The sequence below is a fragment of the Sebastes umbrosus genome, chromosome 11 (assembly GCF_015220745.1).
Source record: "Sebastes umbrosus isolate fSebUmb1 chromosome 11, fSebUmb1.pri, whole genome shotgun sequence".
Taxonomy (NCBI): Eukaryota; Metazoa; Chordata; class Actinopteri; order Perciformes; family Sebastidae; genus Sebastes; species Sebastes umbrosus.
Window position 1 is genome coordinate 4,365,594 of NC_051279.1, and position 20,129 is coordinate 4,385,722.

Sequence of the window (20,129 nt, forward strand, 5' to 3'; positions counted from 1 at the left end):
TATTATATATTGTGTTTTGGAGAGGAGGAGACCTCTGTGGTAGAAACCTACTGAACGATGAACACTGAAGGAATCTTAACCGGGAGAAGCGGACTCCATTGATGGCAATGGTGGTGAAGACAACAACTCCCATGATCCCACGCTACGTCACGTCACCAGACTCTTGGGCTACGTTCCAATTCGCATACTTTTTTTTTTTTTTTACTTGCAGTACATTCTGCCACTGCCCTAACAAAGTACATACTGTTGCATGCAGTATGCATACAATTGGGACATACTACTTTGTCATAACATAGTGTCTTGAACTTTGACCCTCTTGCTTATATATCCGCTGCCCAGAGGATTGTGGTTCAGAATAGCCAGAAAAGCATGCTGGCTTGCATACTGCAAAATGTGACCGGATGTATTAGGACATCCTGGTATTTTTGGCATACTATATTTGACATACTATGCATTGGGACATACTAAATCTTTTTCTAGCATACTAAATAGTGTGGTAGTATGGGTAGTGGAACGCACAGTTGGTCTTTTGTTACTGTTTTGATTAAGAGACCCACTAGCGTCAGAAAATCACTGAAAACTGAAAAAAAAAATCAAAACTGCTGAGCCTCTCTAAATGTTCTACAAAATTCCTACTTTCTTTATCACATTTGATGCACATTTCAAATTGTATAGTTGCATCACTGTTGAGCAGAGTTGTTTGGGTCTGAAACTCAAACAGAAGCAGCTCAAAACAGGCTTTGCCAGACGGCCTTTATTTTAGTTTTTGTCATGGAGGCACACACAGCACATTCCATGGTTGAGTAAACAGAGAGACGACAAAACTCGTCTACAGCTGCCGGCCCTGGAACTGAAATGCTGACCTGTCTCACACTCACACACACTCACACTCTCCTGCACACGAACAATGTGTGAAGGTCACCGATTATCACGGTTCACACGTGTGTCAGCTCGGTGTTTCGTCTTTTGTGGGTGAGTGCTTCACAGAAAACAGCCACTCAGATGTATTTGGTCGGCTTACTGGCAGTGGGCTTTGAGTTTTCACAACAACTAGATAGAAAATGAAAATAGACTTTGGGGGAATGTGTTAAAGGCTTACCTACATGCAACAAAATCCATTTAGACATTAAAGGCAAGGGAGGTGATCTTGAGAAACTAGCAAGAGTACACTAGATTTTAAAAAATGATCCAACCATAAAACCGAGCCCAGTGTTTGCCGACTCTTTTCCAATGAAAGTAGCTCGCAGCACTAGCTCCAAAGTCCCTAAATCTAGAGTGAATGTCGCAGAGTCGGCAACACTGACAGCCTGCCGCCTCAGCCCCCCCTCCAAAGACACTCCCTCAAAATTATCATTACAAACATAAACATATCATAAAGAAACGTGAACGGCGAGCATGGCTATTGTTATTACTCAGGGCTGTCAAGCTAGCAGCTTGTGGAAGACTCCGGTGATGTGCAACGAGTCCACGCAGACCGGCAGCCCATCCAATCATTACATTCGGGCTGAATGAAGTGATTGGAAGGCTTATTACAGTCCTGTGACAGCCACAGATACCGGGGGGTTTCTTTTTTTTTCTTTTATTGATTGCCGTTGGGATATAATGAGAATTTGGAAGACATGCTTATAATTAAAGCTTTTAGTAATGTGCAGTAAGTAATGTTTCAACATACAACATGTCTTCATCTGAGTATGAACAGAGATGTTTTCATCACAGCAGTCTTTCTACATATGTTGAAGACTTGATGTTAGTTGGTGCACCTTATTAAAACCTTTATTTATAACTGTGTGCTCCATATCTCATGTCGTTGTTGTGTCTGCTGTTGTTTCCCGGTTCTAACCTTCAAGTCAGCTGAGTGCTGAGATTCCCCTTACTGAACCACTTAAGGCTTTTTATGCATTTGTAGTGATACACAATGTCTGGACATGATCTGTCTTTTTTTGGCTTCTAGATATCTCCACATCTGTGTCAGTGCCTGATGACAAATGGTTATCTACCTTGGAAAGCACCCACTGGCTAGACTACACCAGGTAACCGCTCTGATTGAGGCTGATAGAGGAAATCCAATTTTTTAGATTAGGTTACAACCTGTTCACAGATTGGCAATAAAAAAACAATAAAAAAAACTCACATAGAGTCCCTTTACAGTACCGGGTTTCTATTTAAATACAGCACACAAAGCTTTCAGCTTGCTGGTCACTTGGGGTCAATTTACTGTATGTTTGTTAAATGCATCATCTTTGATGGGGAAACTCTGAAAAGTTGCTCCCATGTGTATTACCTTATATTTACTGAGACAGATTCAGTGGAGCTATTTATTCACTTTGTAAATCAAGAAAAAATAATAGTTATTAGCTTTACTCAATGATAACATCAATGAATTTGTGTATTCATGCATTCATATAACTTCAAAAAAGAATCGGCATTTAGAGAAATTTCAAAGAAACATGAAATCAAAATTCTAACATTAATAGTGTGAAAATGTGTTTATTATATTTCTAAGTAATTACATTATTTGTGATGTGATGACTGTGTTTGTAACTGTAATGAGATGATATAATCCACCTGCCTCTCTGTCTCCAGGGCCTGTCTGAGGAAAGCTTCGGAGGTAGCCTGCCTGCTTCGCGGCGGTCACCTGACTGTGGCACTGCAAGGTGAGTCACGTGACCCAGACCCCGGCTCATATTATTCAATCCATTCATTATTCACGGCGCCTCCCTCTCATTAATCCCACATTAGGGCTTACCCTGAAGTAGCTATATACCGGCGACAAGCACACTCCACTGAGCCTACATGCACACTGTCAATAGCCCTCCATGCAACAGGCTTTTAAGGACACGCTAACACCAGGCTGCAACTGTTCAAACAGACGAAGACATACTCCGTAAAATAAATATTACATCTACTTCATGGAAATGATTTATGGCATAACATTTGAACATATTATTGAAGATATAAATTTATCTCAAGACCTTCATACATAAGGTAAATGTCGTGCACGTCGTTCTAAACATACTCATAATTGCATTCTTATTACATATAGACCCACACGTATGTGCAACAAAAGTTCACCGTACCATAGCATCTGTTAAAGGGTTTCAAGAACATGATTTGTAGATCGTGTGAGAGATTGTAATGCAGTTGATGGTGTTTGAATATCATGATGATAGTTTGTTTTTTTCTATTTTTAAAATTCAGTATCGATTTGATTTGATCTGGTGGGGAAGGAGAAGTAGCTGCTGTGGAAGATAGAGCGGTACCAACTGTAGATATAGCTTGGCTCAACCTTTCACACAGCACTGACTCTTTTTTTTATTTTGTATTTAAACCTTTACAGTATTATGTCATTGAGACACGTTGTCTCATTCTCAAGAGAGACCTGATTAAAACACAACAGCAATACGACACAAAGTTACAGACAGACAGGACATTCATACAAAGACGAGATAGTTATCTATAGTTGGATAGATAGCCAAAGTGGTAGTTTGAAACTATAAACTAGAACAAGAAGGTCACCTCTATGTGACTGTGTGTTGTGAAAAAGGAAGACGCTGACTGTTGTTTGTTGTGGAGTAGAGGTGTCAACTGATCACCACCTGGCAGTGAGTTGTATCAGGTGACGGGGAACGCTAGTGGACAGACCAGGTGAACCCAAACGTGCAGTGAGGGTGACCTCAGAGTGTCTGGCTGGGACTTCTATCTGCAAAGGTCTTCAGCTTTCACCTCCTCAAGTTATTGCCCATCGATTAATTGTGTTATTGTTCGGACTCCCGAAATTGTCATTTGCTGAGGCTACTAAGACATTTTAGTTTGCCATCCAAGTTGTACTTATAGGTGTGTCTCACAGTGAAGGAATAGGGACACAAGTTCCATAGACTCTCTTTAAAAAGATAAAGTTTTGCAGTACTCCTTATATTCCTACTTATGACTCATTTTTCAGACAGTAGGCTTGTTGATGATTCATAATCATCTGGTCTGGCTGCCTGTGGTGCGTTCATAAACACCCAGAGAGACAGACCCAACACTCAACACTCAAACAATGGCCGTTTTCAGCTAAGGATGTTTACAACTTGCTGCTGGTGTTTGACTTTCTCTGCCACTCTGCAGCTGGAAGTGACCTTAACATCAGGCCAGCGTTTACAAGCCTGTTTAGCTGAGAGGTTCATATATCAGTCCCTCTCTTAAAAGTCTCCTCGATGCAGCAGATCTCTCTTCTGGCTGGATCAGCTGTAAATATCCCACTGCAGAAATGACTCACTACACTAGCCCAAGAAAGCTTTATCGCTCCCTCTTTCTCTTCTTGCGTCTGGCACTCGGGCTTTATCTTTGTATTCATCATCATCATCACTTTTATCTGCAGGTCTGTCCAATCGATATTTCCTTTGTCTATTACTCTCTCTGCACATCTCTATTGTTAAACAGCACAAGCCTCCAGAGGAATAAGAGCAGAATTAGATTGTGGTTGTAAATTAAAGGGTTGTTTTTCCGTAGTGGTGCTCTAAAATTGAAAACAGCTTGAGCTCAATTCACTATTGAAGCACATGGCCACATACTGTCAATAATATATATATTGCATGTTCCAAAGACACTTAAAGGAACAGTGTGTAACATTTCGGGGGCTCTATTAGCAGAAATGGAATATAATATTCTAGGGCTGTCAAAGTTGACCAGATAATAACGTTTTAATACCACTAATTTCTTTAACGCATTAATGTAATTTGCGATTTTTAGGTCACATTACATCAGTCTTGGAAAGGGAGGAGTGGGCGGAGGGATATTCAGTTGATTGCAATCTGCAACCACACCACTAGATACCACCAAATCATACACACTGTACCATAAACCTCCTGTATTGACGTTACAGAGGCGGACGACCGGGACATGGGCTGTGTGGTGTCCAGCCTGGTGCAGGTGATGTGCGACCCCCACTGTCGGACCCAGCACGGTTTCCAGAGCCTGGTGCAGAAGGAGTGGGTGATGGCCGGCCACCGCTTCTACAGCCGCATCAACTACCACCGCGACAACGACAAGGAGGAGGTGAGAGGTCGCACCGGACTGTTTGTATTTTGTTTTACCGTTTGACCTGAGATGATTGTTATGTATTTTATGGTATTGTTCTTTATGTGCATTTGTGAAGCACCTTGTAACTCTGGTTGTGAAAGACTCTAAAGATAAAGAAATAAACTTTACTCATCTACTAGCTTCCCTCCTCCTCTATCTGTCCCTGCAGGCTCCAGTCTTCCTGCTCTTCCTGGATTGTGTTTGGCAGCTCTTGTCCCAGTATCCCTCTCGCTTCCAGCTGACAGATGACTTCCTTTTGGCCTTGCACGACAGCATCCACCTGCCACTCTTCTCCAGCTTCTTGGCCAACTGCCAGCGGGAGAGATGCAAACGCTCCCAGGTACTGGACACCTGAGAGGGGCTTTAGCATTTTGGCAACTCTTATTGTGTCATCATTATAGTACAGCCTGAGACAGTGCCATTTTTATTACATTATAAAGTCATTATAATATAATTTGCTGCAGACATATACTGTAGAGATGTTTCTGGATCTATGTGACTCTGTTTTCTTTACCTGCTTTGTATCATGAGGAAAAAAACTGACATGGACAAATCCCTAATACTCTGTATAATATATGAGAACATTGGTGCTTAAAGTTGCATAAAAAGAAAAGTCATAAACATAAACCTTTGAAATGTCTATCCTACTCTACCCAGAACCTCAGCCAGTCCTACACGCCAGTCAATGGCTGGAGAGATGTGCTTCATCCGGACTCTTCCTCAGATCCCTCTGACCCTCCTCTGCCCTCGGTGTGGGACTGGTCCCTGCAGTACAGCAAGCACAGACGGGACCGCTTCACCCAACCCGTCCCCCCACTCCCTCCTCTCCAACCGCTGCTCAACGGCAACCTGAACACCAACCCAGACACACACAGGGTAGGGCTGCCAACTCTTCCATGATGCAACACACCCTCTAGTGGCCATGCTGGGAGCTCTAGGTTTAACAGTGGCTGACACCAGAGAGCCTCTCATGTTGGCATTTGGATCAATTTTGTGCATAGACAGATGTCAGTTTTGATGTTTACTATGGCATTGATAGAAAGCAACACATTGTTTTCAACAATCTTCACTGATGAATAAATGTAAAAACTTCAGTCAGTACATTGTAATGGGTTATCACTATCAGAGAACATGAGAGACTGTAACAGATTGTGTTCCTGGGAAATTGTTTCATCTTACTGAGCTGACGTAGTATTTACAACAGGCCACTGCACCCTCTTGTGGTAGTCATAAAATATGCATCCGATTCAAGTCGACTCCTTGGAAACAGGCTGTCCATAATGCTGTTCAAACTGACCATCAGCTATCTTCATTGATTTATTGCTCTTCTCTGGTTAGAGGAGTGCAGAACAGTGAAATAGGGAAGTTAAGTAATTATTAGGGCTGTCAGATAATTAAAATATTTAATGATGATTAATCATAAATTAACCACACATTTTGTATCTGTTCAAAATGTACCTTAAAGGGAGATTTGTCAAGTATTTAATACTCTTATCAACATGGGAGTGGACAAATATGCTGATAGTATCTTTTCCTCCCACATCTGCCCACCAGCTGACTGACACCATCCCCGGCTCAGTCTTCCTCCTCTCTCGAGGCACCTTCTCTTGTCCTGCTAACCTGCTTCCCTGGCGCAGCGGCAGCGGCAGTTCAGGCGTTTACAAGAAGAGCCACCGCAGGGCGCCGTCCTCTGAGAACGTGCCCGGACTGGAGAGGCTGCTGAAAGCCTGGGCCCTGGCTGAGGTTCCCCAAGGACTCACTTCCTCCTCCGGACCTCAAGGACCACTTGACCCCTATGAGCCCTTACTGCCTCTCCTCATGGGGCCCTGCATGGGCCTGTGGAGGGAGTGCTACCTCCGGGGGGCGCTCCATGCACAGGTATGATGGGAGTGTCCCATAGGGGGTTAAGAATGATAGTGATTCAGGAACAGTATATATATATATATATATATTTATTTTTTTCTGACTGTTCTATAATTTTTCCACCTCTTCAGACCATGGATGTGTCACTGTGTTTATAAACTGGGAGACATCCTCCACAAATGTTTTACCAGATTTGGCCCTCAAAACTTCCGGAAAGCTCCACGTATCTGCTGTGTTACATCCTCTCACATCACAATGGCTTGACGTCGTCTCTTTGATGTGCAGATTAGTCTGAGCTGTTGATCGACAAACTCCCAATATGGACGTGGTGCAGCCTCTGTGAAGTCTGTGCAGCAGCGCGTCTATCGGCGTTCCCATGGTGATGTCCAGAATAGTCGAGGGCTGTGTGAGTGGGTGGGTGCAGTCATCTATTTTAAGGGAGCTGTAGAGGAACAAGTAAAACCTATCAGACCGCTAAAACACCAACTCAGGTTAACAGTGTAGAGATTAGAGTCTGTTCTGTTCTTCTGTGTAATTGAAGCGTTTCCCCTACAATTTCACACACCATTAAAGCGCCCCTCCAGGCCAACAGAATCCCCTTTCTTTCTTTTTCTCTTAGCGACATTAACACAAGATATCTATTCATTCAGAAATCACTGTGCACGGCTCAGCTCTAAAACAAACACCAGTTAGTTTCATTATCCGGAGAACTGGAGTAACAGCTAAGCTAAGTCTTGTTTAACGTGGTTGTTGTTGGGAGTTTTCTTGCTTTTTCACAACTCTTGACACGACACTAAACAACTCTCATGTATAATGCATTTCAGCACAACAAAACCACTTACTATAACATGACAAATTACTATCCACGTCCCTAACAGAGTCAACAAACACTGAATATTGTAACCTTCGGGTAGGAGGGAGCATTTGTTGCAGAGCTGTTGGGTTGGGTTGATGTACCTGTACACCTGTTATTTTCTATCTATTAAAGGTAGGATTGGTAGTGTTCAAATACATGTTTTGTTATATTTGTTAAAATTCTCAGTACATCCCGACAGCAATCAATAAATCAAATGCTCTGACAAAAAAAACAAAAACATCTGGTATCTGTAGCTGTCACAGGAATGTAATAAACCTACCTGTCTACCTACCTGCCTGCATGCACTCTGCCCGTGCACTCACTGCATATCATCAGAGTCTTCCACAAGCTGCCAGCTTGACAGCTGTGAGTACTAACAATAGCCATGTTTGTTGTTTATGTTCATTATGATCATTTTGGGGGAGTGGCTCTGGATGGAGGCCTGAAGGGACGAACCGTCAGTGTTGCTGACTTGGCAACTTTTAGAGTTAGTGCTGCTTGCTACTTTCATTGGAAAAGAGTTGGCAACACTGGCCTGGGTTTTTCAGTTGGATCATTTTTAAAATCTAGCGTACTCTTGTTGGTTTCTCAGCATTACCGACCTTAGCTTTAATAGTTTAGGTCAAAATGCGGATGCTGCCAACCTTCATTTTTATGCAGATGATACAGTGATATATATTGTTCTGGTTCATCCATTATGGAGGCTGTGGCCAAATTGCTTTCATTACTAAAGCTGCTATTTAATGCTGATGAAACTAAGTTAATGCAATTCTCAAATGCTAGGAAGAAGCCTGTGAACACTTTGGATATGATTACTGCTCAGGGAAAGAAGTTAGAAGTTGTCTCCTGTTATAAATATGTCTGTATTTGGCTTGATGACTGCTTTTCTTTTAAATCTCAGATTCTTAAAAAGCTGAGGCTGAAGTTTTGCACTTTGATTGCACAGAAATCTGACTGTAGTTATAGTCTGAGATCACAAGATATGTTCTTGTTGTCAATTCCAAGTGCACAGAGTGCCTGATTTTAAAGCTCTTAGAAGTAAAATGGTGGTACTTGTCACCGTGTGTACGTAGGTTGTTTTAAACACCTTGATTCAAGCCTCGCCTTTTCTTCCGTAACGTGGTGATGTCACAAAGTAACACACTGTGTTTGGGACGCCCTCAAACAAAGCCAGTTAGAGCGGAGCCGGAGCGGAGTCTGAAAAGTTTCAGACAGAGGGTGAAAAGAGGTGCTGCAGCACAGCCGGTATGAGAAAAGTAAAGTGTTTTTTGAACATTAAAGTATGTACACATGTTTTAGTAGAAACCCAACATACAAGTATGAACCTGAAAATGAGCATAATAGGTCCTCTTTAAAAAAAATAAACAGGTGTACCTAATAAACTGGTACCTTATACCGTTATATTGATGTAACACTGTTTGAACGTTACCACCTACTGTAAGAGAGATCACCCGTGTTGCTTTCCGTCCTCAGGCGTTCTCCCACCCCGTCTCCGCAAACCACCCCCACCCCGTGGAGCGGCTGGCCCGGGAAGTGCAGCAGCTCAAAGACAAGCTCGCACAAGTGTCCATCAGCACGGATCCAAACCCACCCACCAAGACGGCCGAGCCCCGGAGGACCGACACCAACCTGAACCAAAACACCAACAACGGCACCTTCCTCTTCCCGGCGTCGAGGCCTCAGGGCACGACCATGCCCAGAGCGGCGCCCCCTCCTACCTCCACCAACCACCAGACCTCCAGGGGCCCTCCGCCCGCTTCAGCTCCACCATCCAGGCCCGGCCACAAAGACAATGGCGGCAGCAACAAGCACACCTTCCTGTTTGGTCACTCTTCGGTAGCAGAGGCCCGCCCTGACCAGCGCTATTACCCAGCACCCAGTAACGCCAAGCTGCCTAAGAGCAACGGGTCCTCGATAGCTTCCTGAGGTCTGGACCTCGTCTGAACTGTTCTCATATATGATACAGACCTGGTACTATAACTAAATCACCTGCCTGCACAGTATGAAACTGACAGATCTCTCACTGGTGTCGTGTACAGAGGAGACCCAGCCGTGCGTTTCCTGTCAAACCATATTTGATTGACTACAAACATTTAGGTGGACCACAGTGCAACAGTATGAAATAATCAGTGCATGAGCTCCTGACTCTGCTACTCATCATCTGTACTGTATAAGAAATGTGACTGTTTTGTACATTTGTAAAGAAAACCTTAGTGTTCAATATTCCACCACTGAAATATATCTAAGACAAAAAGAATAAGGTCTGAAGATGCTTAACAGTGTGTACCAAGAGAACTTCAGAAGCACCTCTTTCAGTATCTTAACATGCAGTAGAAACTGTCATGACACATTTTGTAGACGTCACGTCACCCTGCAAGAAAAAAAGAAAGCTTGTAGTTTCCATTTTTAGCTTCTTATCCAGAATGGGACACGGATAGTGGTGTGATAATGTGACAGGACACATAGTAGTGAATAGACACACATCTGCTTCTCACTGGATCTGACCTTAGATCTTTATTAAGTCCTGCTAATGTGCAAAAACACACAATCATTTCTTAGTTCTTCTGTATCTAAAAGTAGACTATTGTTTGGACAGTGATCATTTTTGAAAACCGTCTTTTTTTTTTTTTAACTGCAGGCGCTGTGACCGGTGACTTTAATGTGGAATTTAGGGCATGAGAGCTATTTTGGTACTGCTCTCATATCTCTCCACTCGCATGCATGCTTGTGAGCAGCGAGAGGCCTGTATTCAGAGTGTTCTGTTAGCCTGGATGTGGCTAAAGACACTGCATAGAATTACAGTTTAATTCTGTTCCTTTGCTGCAGCTCCTAATTATATAATCTTATCTAAACTTTCATCTTTATTTTAGTATTATTGACCATTATCGGTCTAATTGTCGATGTCATACATGTAGATAAGTGTGATTTCTGACTTGTTTCTGACCAAATTTAGTATTATTTAGATAAATGTTTTCATCAGTTTGTGGTGGAATTGGAAAAACACGAACATTATTCAGCCTTTTTGATTGCCGTACCTTGAGAAGGTACCAGTGTTGGAAGCAAAAGGGAAGCTTATTTCTTCCTGTGTTTACTTTTCATGTCATCTCTCTCTTTTTTTTTCCAGCCTGGAGGTGTATTAGTATGCAGCCAGCATTTAGGTCAAGGACTTGGAAGTGTCTGACTGTATTTTTAAAGCACAGAGAGGAAGTATCTGGTCCTGCGCCTTTAAATCCAAACAGGTTGTCGTTCGCATGATGTGGGTGTCAAGTAGATGCACTGGCGTCATCCCCACGGACGGGTGAAATTGTTACGTGTTTGAAAAAGCATGTTTTGCTAAATCTCATTTTCGGCAGGATAACAGTTGTCAGATGTACGACTGATGCCGACCTTCTCTCATGTCAAAAACGTACCTCACTTGATAGCACTATGAATTATTAAATTGCTGTAAATATTCATCACATCAATATCAAGGCACATTGATATCAGCTACAATTTCAAAGCTTTCCAGGTGTGATGCCAATGCATTCGCTTGTCTTCCATGGAAAAACAAAAACACAAGGTCATCTTTGTCCAGTCGCATGGAAAATCTAACCCGATCTCCCGCTACACCTGTCGGTCTGTATCGTTGTATAATTTAATGTTTTTTTTGGTACGAACGTCACTCAAATTTGCCAGATGTACATATTTTTTGTATCAGCATGTTTTGATCCTGATAAATAAAAAAGTGTTATCAGTTCTCAACTGTGTTCACAATCTGTGCACACAGAAATAAAACTCCATTCTCATACACAGCTCACATACTTTATTTTTTTAACAAAATAAATATTTACATATGATCTGGAACACTTAAAAAGGAGCATGGCACTGTACATGTCATTTAAAATCCAAACGCCTTGCGTGATATGTATAGTCCGAGTAAAACATTTAAGAATCATGTGCAAAATGCTCGATACTTTCACAGGAAATGTACAAATTAAGAACTCGGACATGTTGAATCTACAAAATATCTACTGCACAGTTAAGTCATGTAAAGCTCTGATTTGGTCTCTCCGGTTTCAGACATTATGTTCGGTAGAATAAAACTGTAAGCAGAAAACCTGCATGCTATTAAAAACATGAATGGGGTTCGTTACGTTATTTCAACACACTTTTGGGAAAAAATTATCCGAAATATAAGAGACCACTTTTCCATATTTGTTATGATGACGTGCACGTTTTCAACCAGGCATGGAGATGCATTTTGGCACTTTAAACCTATGGATGTTAGCCTCATGCATTCTCACGTTTTACCTGGTAACCACAGACGACAGAGCAAGAGAGACGGTAAAGTAACGTGGCCATTTGTTGCAGTCCGTGTCACCACATAGCTTTCATGGCATTAAAAAGCAACCGAGTCATAGCTGAAGAAACCAAAATGTTGAAGTTCCAACATCAGAAGAGAGCTTCAGCTTCAGCCCCACCGACTCCCGTGCCCCTTCCCCGTACACTGCTCCTGCTGCAGGACGCCGTCGGGCCCGTAGAAGTACCCGGAGGAGGACGGGCCGAGGCCTCCCAGCTGCTTGATGGACTTGCACATGGGGCAAGGGTAGTCGGACAGGCCCTCGATGTCTTCGAAGGCCAGGTTGACGATCTGGTCGCAGCAAGGGTCGCAGTAGAGGTGTCCGCAGGAGAGGCGCTTCAGGCGGGCCTCGTAGGTGATGCAGCACTGGCAGTGCGGCACGTCGGGGCCCAGCGACAGGGAGCCGGTGAGGGAGCTGCTCTCCAGGCTGCCGGCCGGGCTGGAGCTCTGCTTGGTGGGAGACCTGAGAGGGACAGTCGGGATGTGAAGGACAAATCAGTCACACACTTTAGAGCTTAAACGATAAGTCCACTAAATGAATGGTTCATTATGTTGATTCATCGTTTTGACATTTTTCAAGCTAAAATGCCAAACATTGTCTGATTCCAGCTTCTCTGATGTGAGCACTTTGCTCTTTTCTCTGTTTTATATCATTTTTAAATGTATTGTCTTTGAGTTTTGGACTGTTTGACGGATAAGACGAGACATTTAAAGACCTCATGATTGTCTCTGAGAGATGGTGATGGGCAGTTTTATGCTTCCACGCCGGCGACAGCTGTGGCCAGATGCACAGGAACGCCTGTAGAGAATTTATTAAAATTTGGTACAAATGTCCTCCAGGACTCAAGGACGAACTGATTAGATTTGTGTTGGTCGAGGGTCAATGGTCATTGTGACCTCACAAAACAGGTTTTTGGCCCTAACTCAATATAATTCATATGCTAATTATGACAATTTCAAGCAAAGTTTCAATTTCACACAGCTTTGTCACGGCATTGTCAAGCAAAAACTATTTGAATACATCATGTGTAGGCTGCAGGAGCGTAAAGGTGTAAAGTAGAGACGCTAATTTCAGATACATCTGTATCGGTCGATAAGCAACAAGAATCTGCAGAACAGAAATGTCAAAGATATAGAAACCGTGGTTCCATTACATCGTCTGTCCACCAGAGAGCACCGACAATTATATTTTTCATCTGTAAAATGTCCCACTCAGTACACATCTTGGTCATAATTCTTTAAAGGAATAGTTTGACATTTTGGGAAACAGGTTTTTATTGCTTGTTTTATTTAATGGATTCACTGTTAAGCCTTTATAGGAAACTGCCCAAAACCAAAACATATTCAATTTACAATTATATTAAACAGGGGAAAATAAGTAACTGAACACATTAATTAATTGACTAATCGTTTTATAGTATCACTTCATTCCATGCTGCTCTTCTTTAAAGCAGATTTTCTTGAAAGCAAACGAGCCAAACTGGGGCTGCAACTGATGCTATTTCCATTATTGATTAACCTGCCAGTTATTTTCCTGATTAACTGAGTCATCGTTTGGTCTGTAAAATTCCAGAAAAGAGTGACAAGTGTGCATCAAAGTCCAAGCTGACGTCTTCAGATGTCCTGTTTTGTCCAAATATATTCAATTGACAGTGATATAAAACAGAGAAGCAGCACATCCTCACACAGAACAAGAAAATGTTTGACATTTCTGTTTGAAAAATGATTAATCAATGATCAAACTAGAAGCCAATCATCCCCTGACACTCTTAACCAAACCTTCTTAGAAACATGATGTTTTGCTCGAGACACATGGGAACAAGCTGGGATCAGGCTTTTTCCAGTGCATGCACACTAAAAACAGATTTCATGTTGGTGTACAGATTTGTTCCAGGGAATAAATAACTGGTAAAACAAGAAGTGATCTCAGCCAGTCAGGGTGGCGTTTCCTGAATTTAAACTGCGGAGGTGTGTCTGCTGACAATGACACTGCAGGTACAGTCTGTTACTATATTAGCTCATTAATAGGTGCAGTGGATGCCTATAATTATGGCAAATTAACCTCATGTTGTCTGGAGCCTAATTAGACATGTTCTTAAATCGAAACCAAGTAGATGGCACTTCTTCTGATGTTAATATTCCTGGACTTGACACATTATAAATGGCTTTATAGGATCTCAGAAATCACTGTTTTTGTTTTTTTTTTAAGTTGTGTAACCTTCAGTTGATGCAAATCTGGATAAAATGAAATAATGACTCAGAAAACCTGTTGTCATAACAACTGTGAAGTGAAGGACGATATTTCCTCTTTAAAAAAAAAATCTATTTTCTGCCTGATATGTCACAGCCTGGTCTGACATTTAAATCTTTTTTCACACATCAAATCTGTTCCTCATAGTGACTGAGCAGTGATGATTACACAATTAAGGATTATCATCATCCAGAGTGCTGATTTGTTTTTTATTTTTTTAAATATACAAGCAAATTATGAGAGAAAAATAAACAGATTCAGATTGGAAAACAGGTTAAAGTCATCACTGATGGCCACAGACACACACACAGGAATATTATAGGAATATTCTAGGGAATATTGGGAAATAATCAATGTCCAAGAGGTGATTTAGATTTTTTTTTTTAAATATACAAGCAAATATGAGAGAAAAATAAACACATGAGATTGGAAAACAGGTTAAAGTCATCACTGATGGCCACAGATACACACACAGGAATATTATAGGAATATTGGGAATATTTCAGGTTAAATCTGGTGAAATAAATCTCCACTCACTTTGACGACGATGAGTCTTTAAAGCAGTCGAACCGGAGAGCTGCCAGGATCCTCCACAGCAGATCCATGCCGGCTCCAATCATGGTAACATCCAAATCTCATCGACCTGCTTTCTGGAGAGCCTCATATTTTATTTTGTTTTATCAGAAAACACCACAGACACTGAGTCTCTTTAAATTCAGGAAAACAACAACAAAAAAAAAGGATTCTGCAGCATCACCTCCTCCTCCTCCTCCTCCTCCTCCTCCTCCCACTCTATCTATGGGTTTAAATATGCGAATGGAAAGGATGTGCCATCATCATCATCATCATCATCCAGAGGCATTTGAATGGAGGTAAACAAAGCGCTTCTCTCGTTGGATTGCTGTGAGTGTTTGAGTCGCTGCTTCCTCCTGTCGTGCCTCTCCTCCTCTTCTTCCTCCTCCTCTTCCTCCTCCTCTTCCTCAGCAGCAGCAGCAGCAGCAGCACAGAGTGGACGCAGAGAGGCGCAGCTGAGCTCTTTCATCTGCATCAAACAGAGAAATTAGATGTAAATTCCCTCTCTGACCAAAACTAAAATCTTCTTGGAGAAAATAGTGTCATCAACATAGAAGCTGTAGGATCTGTCAGTGCATGTCACAGCCTAAGAGACAAACACAACACATAACACTGTCTTTTATTTACTCCTCTACTTCATGTTTTATTTTTTTATTTGTATATATATATATATATATATATATATATAAAAAGCAATATGAAATATCAAATGTATATATATACATTTGATATTTCATATTGCAATATATTGTTGTTAATTGTTTTTTATTTGTTTTATTGACACAACAAACATAAATTATTTCTCTATTGTTTCCTACCATTTCAATGTTCTTTTAAAATATCTATATATTGTAATTTGCTTAATGAATTGTATATATGTGTATATACTGTATATATGTTTTTGTTTTTATTTTGTTCTTTATTATTGTTATTATTATTGAATGGACGCTTTTGCAATATTGCAATAAAGCATATTGAATTGAATTGAATTGAGACACATGGAGCTCAAAAATGAGCAGGAGGCCTCAAAATACTCTAAAATAGTTTACTGATGAGGTTGAGAAATAAAAAGTTAAAGCAACTGGACTATATTACCCCATGTTTTTGTGTCTAACTGACTAATAGGGGACAACAATTTACGTCCAATAAAGGTGCTTGTTTCGCTCAAGGAGAACTGAATGTTATTATATTACCTGAAGGAACCATCAGTTGGCGACAAATATTTGCCCTAAAAACAAACTACAAACATTTTATTATTCATCATTTTCTCCCTTAATGACAAGAAGTTTATTTATACCACTAAAGGAAAAAAACAATACAAACTGTGACTGTTGGTTATCATAAACATTCACCAACACAGTTTATTCTACAAACCCCCCATAGGAATAAGAATAATGTATGTCAGAGGTTGTTCTGACATTAAACACTTCATGGAGATTAATGAGCCACATTGCAGCACGGTGAATACTGGGAGATTAAAATAATGGACACAAGGTCAGTTATATGGACTTAATTGAGCTGTATTTGTGTCTAATTGACTAATTGGATACAACAATTAACGTCCAATTAAGGTGCTTGTTTCGCTCAAGGGGAAGTCTCGTTCTGAAATCTCGCGATGTTACCTGTTGCCAGAAGACACATGGTGGAAATGCAGATGCTAGTTTGTTGTGTTGGAGTACAGAAAGTGTAGCTTAGTGTTGTCTAAAAGATTTCCAATGTCATGGCTGAATATTTAGATAGTTTAGACAGTGTGGAGGAAGTCAATGGCTGTCTGTGTTTGAGCCAGATTAATGTCATACGAGACTTCTCCTTGAGACAAAACAATCAGACCAGATCAAGTTAAAGGTAAAACAAAACACCTGTTTTATTTCTCTGTAGTTCTACTGTCAGGATATTACTGTCAGGATATTACTGTCTATAGCGACCGTTTTATAAAAATAACTTTTTTTTAATCATATTTGCTCCAATCTCGCCTACTTCAGCTTTAAAGTACCAAACAAAGTACACATTATGCAGAATAATGTATATTATTGGATTATACTTATTGATGCATTAATGTGTTCATCACTTTAATGTTGCAGCTGGTTTAGGTGGAGTTCATTTTAATGACTTTATATACTGCTGGGTAGTTTAATCTCTAATAATACATAATTTATTATTATATACTGAAGGTAGTTTAATCTATAATAATACATCATTTATTATTATATACGGCTGGTAGTTTAATCTATAATAATACATCATTTATTATTATATACTGCAGGTAGTTTAATCTATAATAATACATCATTTATTATTATATACTGCAGGTAGTTTAATCTATAATAATACATCATTTATTATTATATACTGCAGGTAGTTTAATCTATAATAATACATCATTTATTATTATATACTGCAGGTAGTTTAATCTATAATAATACATCATTTATTATTATATACTGCAGGTAGTTTAATCTATAATAATACATCATTTATTATTATATACTGCAGGTAGTTTAATCTATAATAATACATCATTTATTATTATATACTGCAGGTAGTTTAATCTATAATAATACATCATTTATTATTATATACTGCAGGTAGTTTAATCTATAATAATACATCATTTATTATTATATACTGCAGGTAGTTTAATCTATAATAATACATCATTTATTATTATATACTGCAGGTAGTTTAATCTATAATAATACATAATTTATTATTATATATGGCTGGGTAGTTTAATCTATAATAATACATCATTTATTCGTTGATTATATTTTGTATTAATAATCTGAATCTGTAAAATGATTAAATCAATGTAGTGGAGTAAAAAGTACAATATTTCCCTCTGAGATGTAGTGGAGTAGAAGTGGAAATCAGAACATAGAAATACTCAAGTAAAGTACAAGTACCTCAAAATTGTACTTAAGTACAGTACTTGAGTAAATGTACTTAGTTACTTTCCATCACTGAGTTCATGTTATACTGTTGTGTTGTTCTAAGCATTCTTTACTGCTCCTGTTGGAATAAAACAAGTGTTTATTATTTAACTGAAAAGTATCAAGTACTTATTTCTATAACTTATTTCTATAAAATAATTAAATAAATAAAAGGGGCCAATAACCATATTGGTTAAGTTATCAATATGGTTATTGGCCCTTTTATTTATTTAATTATTTTCTATTTTATCTTACATATCCTCTTTTTACTTAAATATATTGATTTTATGGGGTCTAGTGATACAGCTTTAGTGTTTCTATATGCATTCATTGTTCCGTATAGTGAGTTAATTTGATTTAATGAGCCTCTTTGCCTGCATTGTGCAATCATGTTATTATATATATTATATTATTATATCACATTTACTGTTGGCAGCAGGAAGATCTGAATATGATTAATAATACATATACACAGTATTGAGAATATTTAAGTGAAGATGGATTGAAGGAGAGTTTGTCCTCATTGTTCCCATCAGTTCAGAGTTAGAGCGGTTTGATTTTTACCTTTTGTTTATAATATGATTTTTAAAATATGACAACTGTGGAACTTAGAGAGAGCGGTATTACAGTTTTTGCTGGTCTTTAAATCTGCAGAACTGAGAAGCAGTTTCTCTTCAGGAGGACTGAATGTTTGACGTCTTTACTGTAAGCATTATCTGAAGGAACCACCAGATGGAGACAAGTATTCGCCATAAAAACAAACTATTTTATCATTCATCATTTTCTCTCTTAATGACAAGATGTATATTTATACCATTAAAGGAAAAAACAATGCCAACTTTGACTGTTGGTTTTCATAAACATTCGCCAACACAGTTTATTCTACAAACCCCCCACAGGAATAAGAATATTACTGTTTGTCAGAGGTTGTTCTGACATTAAACGCTTCATGGAGATTAATGAGTCACATTGCAGCATGGTGAATACTGGGAGATTAAAATAATGGACACAAGGTCAGTTATATGGACTTAATTGAGCTGCTAAACACGTGTGAAGTTTCACATTTAAGCGTCTGTTTGCTGCTGTGATTCATTACATTACATTTACAGCTGCAGATAAGGGCTGTCGGAGGCACATCATTAAACCGGCTCTGGCTGCCTGCGTCATTGTGTTCAGGAAATTTGATCCTGTCTGGGAAATTAAATTGTGTGTCAACTAGGCGCGACCTTGCTTTTTTGTTGAAGCAGGTAAAGAGGACACAATTAAAAAACAATTAAGAGTGGACAGCTGCAGACACACACAGCGCTGTGTGAGAGCTGCAGCCTGTTTCTGGAGGTATATTCTGGTCTGTGGGGATGATAATATGGTGTGTCAGGACTTCAGCCAGGCCAGCTGGCGGCTGCTGCAGGGAAACGTGTGCAGCTGTGTTCATCTGCTCTGTCACATTACCAACAGGTTCTCTGTCCTACGGTGGGACATGTCACATGACGACTAGGGCTGTGTATTGGCAAGAATCTGGCAATACGATACGTATCATGATACAGGGGTTACGATTCAATATATTGCGATATATACAGTAAGTAAAGTGATATATTTTGATTATTTTAAACTCATTTTAGGAAAACAGTCATAGTATAAAGAACACCCCACTATATGCATGAAATCTGAGTAAAAAAGTTAACTTTTTTATGCAATCAGAATAGTGGGATCTGCATTTTCACTCATCACAGTTCCTGTTATATCCAGCATCATAGCTCTACTTTGAGAGGACACATACTGTACACTGAGAGGACACATACACTCAGAGGGACACATCTCTTTGCAAATGAAATAAAGTATTGACTGAATTCATCTTTGCATTTAAACTATTAAATTAAATCTATAGTTTTTTTGAGAATCGATACAGTATCAAAAAACATAATACGTAGTGTAACGTTATACAGACATAACAAGGCTGCTGAATGAGAGAGGCATCCGCTGATAAGTTACACGGAAACACACCGCGTTAATAATAATAAGCCGGCCACCTCACTGTACCGCTAGCTGTGAGCTGTGAGCTGTTTTTAAAGTCGGGCACCTTGGCGGAAGTCTGCGCTCTCCGAGTGCCATTCTAGTTTATTACAAAAATAATAAATTGTACAAAAACATTTAAGATAACAGGAGTTACAATTCAAGTGTAAACCTTTTTAATTCAGCTTCAAATTGGTTAAAATTTAAACAGGAATTAAAATTCCAGTATATAATGTGTATAGTTTA

At 39.7% G+C, this 20,129-nt stretch overlaps 2 protein-coding genes across 3 annotated transcripts in view; both read left to right on the forward strand.

Annotated features, from left to right (window-relative positions):
• Nucleotides 1–11,516, forward strand: part of mtmr11 (myotubularin related protein 11) — a 39,714-nt gene extending 28,198 nt beyond the window's left edge. Inside the window, exons 11-17 of one of the 2 annotated variants that reach the window (XM_037784789.1) lie at nucleotides 1,952–2,030; nucleotides 2,584–2,654; nucleotides 4,865–5,037; nucleotides 5,231–5,401; nucleotides 5,719–5,937; nucleotides 6,616–6,939; nucleotides 9,254–11,516. In XM_037784789.1, the coding sequence (XP_037640717.1) occupies nucleotides 1,952–2,030; nucleotides 2,584–2,654; nucleotides 4,865–5,037; nucleotides 5,231–5,401; nucleotides 5,719–5,937; nucleotides 6,616–6,939; nucleotides 9,254–9,706 (1,490 nt within the window). In that variant the 3' untranslated portion in view covers nucleotides 9,707–11,516. Of the gene's footprint in view, nucleotides 1–1,951; nucleotides 2,031–2,583; nucleotides 2,655–4,864; nucleotides 5,038–5,230; nucleotides 5,402–5,718; nucleotides 5,938–6,615; nucleotides 6,940–7,115; nucleotides 7,519–9,253 lie in introns of those variants that run through there. The other variant, XM_037784790.1, reaches the window with a different exon arrangement.
• A 5,050-nt stretch (nucleotides 11,517–16,566) lies between these two features.
• sv2a (synaptic vesicle glycoprotein 2A) overlaps nucleotides 16,567–20,129 on the forward strand; it is a 67,547-nt gene continuing 63,984 nt past the window's right edge. The window contains exon 1 of the mRNA XM_037785317.1: nucleotides 16,567–16,788. The gene's annotated coding sequence lies outside the window, so the exon portion shown is untranslated. The remainder of the gene's footprint in view (nucleotides 16,789–20,129) is intronic.